Raw genomic sequence first — 7,500 nt, forward strand, 5'->3', positions numbered from 1 at the left:
CGACGATGTTGAGATGATGCTGAAGACGACGGCGATAACAACGATAACGTTGACTACGGAGGAAGCAACAACAAAAACGATGATATTGGCACTGAATATTAACCAGGAAGCAGATAAGTCACAAATTACACCCACAAAGAGGAAGTTGGAAACATAACAACGGTGGTCGGAGTATTACAATTTTGGGAGAAAAGAGAAAGAGTCCAGATCAAGAAGATAAAAGGAGATGATGTTGAGAGATATACGAAAAAGGAGGAGGGAGAAGAGGGAATGAGAAGAGGATGCAATAAAGAAGGATTAAATCAGTAAAGAAGAGGAAGAGTATTAACAAGGACTGCAAACAATAAGACGAAAAAAAAAAACAGAATAGAACCAATTAAGTGAAATGCAGATAATATTTACAGAAGGAGATAAACATTATGAAATAACTGGAACAACTTGGAAAGAAGCCGGGCCTCAGCTGGAACGAAGAGGAGAAGACAAGAGGGAAGGAGACCTTGTACGGCCGAAAGTTTCTGAGATATACAAGAAGGAAAAAAAAAAAATCAGGGACGCTAGAAAAGGGTTAAAATGACTACGAAAAAGGATGAGTTATCAGAAAGGAAAGAAAAAAAAAAGAAAAAAATTAGATGAGGAAGAAGAGAAGGAGGAAGAAGAGGAAGAAGAAGAAAGAGACGAAGAGGAGGAAATGGAGGAAAAATGAGAAAAGGAGGAGGAGAAGAAAAAAAAAGAGAAAAAGGAGATGAAGTTAAAAAAGAAGAAAAAGAAAAAGAAGAGAAAAAGAAGAATAAGAGGTAAAGGAAGAAGAAAAGGGAAAAGAAGAGAAACAAAAGAAGAAGAAGAAGAAGAAGAAAAAGAAGAGGAAACAGCCCCCAGAATAACAAGCTAAAAAATGGATATGCAGAAGCAAAAGCAGATCAAGCGCAAGAAAAAAAAAAGCGGCAGAAGTAGAAGAAAAAGACAAAGAAAAAATGATCCGTGCCGAGGAAGAAGCAAAAGGAGACATGAGAAGCAGCAGGAAAATAGAAATAAAACGAAAAGAAGACAAAGAAAAAAGGACAACATGCCATCAAAGAAGAATCAAAGGAAACGGAAGTACAGAAATCAACGCAATAAATAGCAGTATCAGAATCAATAAACTGATAAATAAATAACCAAATAGTTGAATAAATGATACAAAATAAAATGTCTTGGATAACGACAATGGGAAGGACGTAGGAAAAGTAATGAGAAAAACATTGCAGTGCAGTAGAGTATGAGTGATACAAAAGAAGAGGAAGGTGGAGGAGGAGAAGGAAGAAGAGGAGGAGGTGGAAGAGGAGGAGGTGGAAGAGGAGGAGGTGGAAGAGGAGGAGGTGGAAGAGGAGGAGGAGTGACAGCGAGAGTGGTTGGGCAATAGAAGAAAATTAAAGAGGGAAAAGAAGAAGAGAAATAAATATCGTTGGAGAAAGAAAAACAAGAAAAAGAGCAGGAGGAAGAGAACAATAATGAGGGATGGAAAACAAAGTGAAAAAACGAATAATTGATGAAAAAGAGATAAATACTAATTAAATTTAAAACAGAAAAATTATGTTAGCCCTATCAAAAATTAATGTAAAGAACAATTAGATAATAAAAGAAAATGAAAGTTTGGACACAGAACAGACAGTATCTCTCGTATGCATATCGGAAGTCTTCTTGAGTCGAGGTTGCACAGACATTTGAGAATGGAAGAACAAAGAGAGGAAAGAAAAAGGATAGAAAGTAGTAATCAGAAAACATGTTGTGGTCTACCTGTAAGTACATGGGATTTACGAAAGTTCGTTATTTTCCCCTTTTTTATATATAATCTTCTTAATTGACAATGATGACATTCTTCATATTCTTACAGTTTGAAAGTATTTGTAGGTACGGTTTTGACTCAAGCCTAGGGACTTTTCAGTCGATAGATCTTGAGCGGAAAAACTTTCCCCTTAGGGAGAATCATTACCGTCCTCCCCTTTCCCTTCCTCCCCACTCTTTGATAAAAAAATATATATATATATCAGGCGTTAGACAAAATGAAATATCTGAAGAAAGGCATAATGTATAAGTAATTCTCTTTTGCTACACCAAGGGTTTGCTTAGGTTAATAGAAAAAAATATTTGTTTACTTATCAAGGGTGGGAAAAGAATTTTCTTTGGTTGATTGAAATTATCTGGCATCGGTTAGAAGACAGAATCTAGTAATCAATAGCACGAGGAGAGTTAGAAGCTTCTTAGGAGGGAAATTGAAACAAACAAACGTGAAACGAATTCGAAAGGAAGGGCGACAAATGAAGAAAACGAAAGACAAATGATAAAGAAGATAACGACGAGAGGGAACGAGAGGAGAGGAGGGGAAATGCATCATCAATGAAGGAAATAGAAGAAACAGAAAGAGAAAAAGAAGAAGAAGCAGAAGAAAAAGAAGAAGAAGAAGAAGAAGAAGGAGAAGGAGAAGAAGAAGAAGAAGAAGAAGAAGAAGAAGAAGAAGAAGAAGAAGAAGAAGAAGAAGAAGAAGAAGAAGAAGAAGAAGAACAACAACAACAACAACAACAACAACAACAACAGCAACAACAACAAGAAGAACAAGAACAAGAAGAACAAGAAGTGAAAGGATGAGGACACACGGAAAAAGAAGTTGAAGATAACGTAGAAAAGGAAGATGGATTAGATGGAAGAACTGATGGAGAGGAAGAAAACAGTACGAAGGCGGAGATGATGATGATGATGATGATGATGGAATAGATGAAGGAGGAGGAGAAGAAGAAGAAGAGAAGCATGCAAATATGTTATAATCTGAATAGAAAACAGGGAAGGATTGCACTGAAGAAAAAAAAAAGAGGAGAGGGAGGAGGAGGAGGGGGAGGAGAAGGGGGAAGAGGGGGGGAATATACATCTCTATATTACTTATAGTTACCGCCAGGGGATTTTATTCAGAAAAGGCAAACGCCCTGTGGAGAGATGTTGACTTACTTATCTTAATTAGTTCTTCTCATTTCATTTACTTATTTATTAAATAATTATGCTTTTATATTTATCTATTTATTTATCTGTTAATTATCTATTTATTTATTTATCTATCCATTTTCAAAATATTACAAAAGATTACAAAGGAGGAGCATGCCGACATGAGACCTTTTGGTCTATAACTAGGTCGGATGTGAGAATTTTTTTTAATAATGATCAATAAATAAATGAATGGACAAATAGATAAATTGTTAAATATATAAACAAATGATAATAATATAATTAATAATAAGTGAAATAGATCAATAGATGCATAGGTATAGTTGAATATTAAACAAAAAGGTAAGTAGCAAATAATAATAAATTGACAAATAATAATAAATGAAACCCATATAAATATATAACATATATAATAATGAATTAAATAAATGAAAAGATGCATAGGTATAGTTAAATAATAAACAAAAAGGTAAATAGCAAATAATAATAAAGTTACAAATAATAATAAATGAAACTCAAGCAAATAAAAACAAAATGATAACAAACAATTATACAAATGATATAAAATAAATGGAAGGCATTAAAGCATATTGATTAGACGTTTATCTATTCTAAATGAATCGTAAAACTTTGCAGGAAGTTTATTCCATTCATTAACTACACGGTTGGCAAAGTTGTTTCTACCCATTTCCAAATTAAATCTATTTCCTGACAGATTGAGACCATCATTTCTTGTTGGATTCTCATTCAGTGTGAACATTTTGTCACTTTTGATCTTATCAATTCCCTTCAGAATCTTGAAGGCCTATATCAAGTTACCTCTGAATCTACGTTTTTTTGTTTTGTTTTTTGTTTTTTGTTTTTTTTAGGGAAAACAGATTCATATATTTTAGTCGATGTTCGTATGATTTATTTTTTATATATCTGGAATCAGTTTTGTGGCTCACCGTTGTATTTTTTGCAAATGTGGACGAACTAACGATTTATATAGTTTGCTAATGAGTGATGGACTTTTGAAGTCAAAAGATCGCGCAATCAGTCCTAGAATCTTATTTGTTTTCTCAGAGGCTGAAATACATTGCTTAGATGAACTGAGATCGATACTGATAATTACGCCGAGATCCTTTTCACTATCCATTTTTGTTAACAAAATTCCAAATAACTTGTAATCGTAGTTACTGTTATTTTTGCCTGTGTGCATAACCTTGCATTTACTTGTGTTAAATTTCATTAGCCACTTTTCAGACCATTGTTGTAGTTTATCTAAATCTTCTTGAATATCTAATTGGTTTAAATGATCAATTGTTATATGGATATTTCTTTTCCTCCTTCCTTCAGTCCCTCTCTTACCACCTCTTATCATCTTTTATATTACTCCTGCATTGTCTGATTCTCCTGTTTACATCATTTCTTCTATTAATTTTTCATAACTATCCTCTTTTTTAAATGTTATTAACTCCTTTCAGACTCCTTTATCTCTTTTTCTCCCACTTACATCAATTGTCAGCATGTCTCAACATTTATTTTTTTCGTTTATTTATTTACTTATCTTTTTTCTTATTGATTCCTACCAGCCTCTTCCAGCTCCTGTTCTCCTTTGTTTTTAGTAACTCTTTCCTAACATTGACTTTTCCATTCTCTTCTTCCCTCCATAGGCGACAGCGACTGCAAGACCTCTCCTTCTGGCGGCGCCGCCGAAGGCACGGACGAGGAGCGTCCGCCGTCGCCGCCCGAGCGACCCCACCCGAACTTCGAGGTACCGTCACCACCGAAGAATCTGCCACCCCCGCCCTCCTCCGTTGCCTCCACCAACCGCTCTTTCCCGCGGGGTCCCCAGGCGGGTTCCCTTGCGCCGGGGGGGTCCTTGCCCCCTCTTGAGGTCGGCGTAGCGCCCCTCGGAGAAGGTGAGAGCGACTGCTTGGAGGAGGAGGAGGAGGAGGAGGAGGAAGAATGTTCAGAATGTTCTTGTACGTGTTCCGAGGCTGAGGAGTCTTCCGTTTACGCTGAGACCGAGTTCGCTGACGAAGTTCGAGCCTCTCTGCAGGAGCCTGGGGAGGTAAGAATTCAGTTCCTTGTAGACTTAACCCACTTTGAGTTAAGCCTTTTTGTTAACTCAGGAAGAGAGGCAGGGAGAAGGACAGAGAAAATGAACATAGCGAACCTGCTCAACACAGATTAAGGTATGTTTATTATAAAATACATCAATCAATTGCAAAAGGAGATCATAACTGGTATATCACGGATTTTGAAAACATGAAAACTACAAAAAAAGGTTAAAAAATTATAATATTCTTGCCTGGTTGGTGACCTTTGAATTTTGTAATGCCTGTAAACCTTGATTTACCCTCGAATAAGGTTTCTACGGTACTAAGGGAGGAACAGAAAGGGTAACAAAGGATAGTAGTGGCCTTAGATGCTGTCGGAGAGATTAATAAAAGGACAGACGGGACCAACATTAAGTCTTCTGGTGCAGTCCATTTCCTCCCGAATGGTCGATTCTGGCCCATTTATCGCCCTTGTTTACTCCCCACCCCCACCGCCTACACCCTCCCCCTACTCCTTCCCCTTCCCTTTCCTTTTCTTTCCCCAGCCCCTACCTCCTATCTCTCTCACTATTCTTTCTCCTCCACACCCCACTTCCCCTACCTCTTTCCCTTCTCCTCTCGTTCCCTTCGTTTCCTTTTCTCTTTCCCCTCCACTCACTTCATCTTCCCTAGTCCCCTCATTCTCTTTCACCACTGCACTCTTCCTTCCACAGTATCCTGTCTTTCCCTCCCTCCCCTCATCTTTTTTTACCCTCCACTTTCCTTTCTTCACCTCCCTTTACCCCTTTCTCTGGCTTGTCCCCTTCCTTTTCTCCACTTCCCCATTCCCCATTACTTTCCTAATTCTCCCATTCCAAATGTATATATATATACATATATATATATATGTATATATATATCTATATATCTATATATATATATATATACATATATATATATGCATATATATACACATATATATATACATACATATATATATACATATATGTATATATATATATATGTGTGTGTGTGTGTGTTTGTATATATATATATATAGCCGTGGATATATATAAATATATCTATGTATATATATATATATATATATATATATATATACTGTATATACATATATGTATGTACACATATATATATATATATATATATACTGTATATACATATATGTATGTATATATATATATATATATACTGTATATACATATGTATAAATGAGAGAGAAACTATGTCATAACACATAGGTAAGATGACAAAATCCCACTGTCGGAGAAAGTGAACGGATGAAGAATAGAATTAACCGTATATTTCGACCATTCTCTGCGGTCCTCTTCAACGGATAGTTACATAGTGTACAAGTAAGTGTTATATAGTCGGTACAAAAGAATACAATAGGAACATGGAAAGGTGGCTCAAGTAACACTACCTTGGTAACGATTGCTGTCTTCCAAGTAATGTACATTGGGAGACAGCAATCGTTACCAAGGTAGTGTTACTTGAGCCACCTTTCCATGTTCCCATTGTATCCTTTTGTACCGACTATATAACACTTACTTGTACACCATTTATGTATCTGCTGAAGAGGACCGCAGAGTGGTCGAAATATACGGTTAATTCTATTCTTCATCCGTTTACTTTTTCCGACTGTGAAATTTGTCATCATATGTATACACACACACACACACACACACACATATATATATATATATATATATATATATATATATATATATATATATATATATATATATATACATGTATGTATGTATGTATATGGAATACCGATGGATTAAATAAATTTCCAGGTAAAGCGAATGTAATCCAAAACGAAATTTTGAAACTCGCAACGTGAAAGCTCAGTTACCGAACGTTTCGGCAATCAGGTAGTCATCATCAGTGAATCTACAAAGTAATAAAAAACAAAGAAATAAAGAACAAAAGAGTACATGCAACATAACATGCCACGTAAAAAGACAAATATGATCTCACAAAACAAGAAAGACACAGAAAGGTAAAGTAGGACTGAATATGACGAAACAAGTAATTATTGGATGATGTGAATGGGGTTTCTAGAAGGGAATTATTGAGTTTTTATTATGATGTTTTTATTGGTTTTGAGTTCCATATGTATAATGCCTATTACAAGATGAACAAAAACAAATCAAACCCCAATGAAAGATATGTTTTATAAGTTTAGGTTTCAATGAAGACAATCTGAAAAAAATTCTAATATATGCTACGTAATGAGATTTTTATGATTTTTTGGTCATCGGGATGAAACTAGTAGTTTCATAATTTCATATATGACGTAAATTCTTTTCCAGAATATAGGGTTTATAGTTCATATTTGCTTTAGAACATTTTTCTTTCTGACCATTTAGTCGTGTAGCTTGCTGTATTGCCTTGGAATTTTAATTCAGCTGATATCTTGGCTTTGAAGAAATCGCTTAGTTTTATGTAATTTTTTTTATCTAGTTGTTTGATCTTTTTT

The 7,500-nt window shown here is 35.3% G+C and overlaps 1 protein-coding gene across 1 annotated transcript in view; it reads left to right on the forward strand.

Moving 5' to 3' along the window:
- The window catches only part of LOC143035189 (roundabout homolog 2-like), a 531,282-nt gene that overhangs the window by 439,674 nt on the left and 84,108 nt on the right, over positions 1-7,500 (forward strand). The window contains exon 18 of the mRNA XM_076201874.1: positions 4,626-5,026. Within this exon, the coding sequence (XP_076057989.1) occupies positions 4,626-5,026 (401 nt within the window). The remainder of the gene's footprint in view (positions 1-4,625; positions 5,027-7,500) is intronic.

The sequence above is a fragment of the Oratosquilla oratoria genome, chromosome 2 (assembly GCF_046742065.1).
Source record: "Oratosquilla oratoria isolate Oo_2021 chromosome 2, ASM4674206v1, whole genome shotgun sequence".
Classification (NCBI taxonomy): Eukaryota; Metazoa; Arthropoda; class Malacostraca; order Stomatopoda; family Squillidae; genus Oratosquilla; species Oratosquilla oratoria.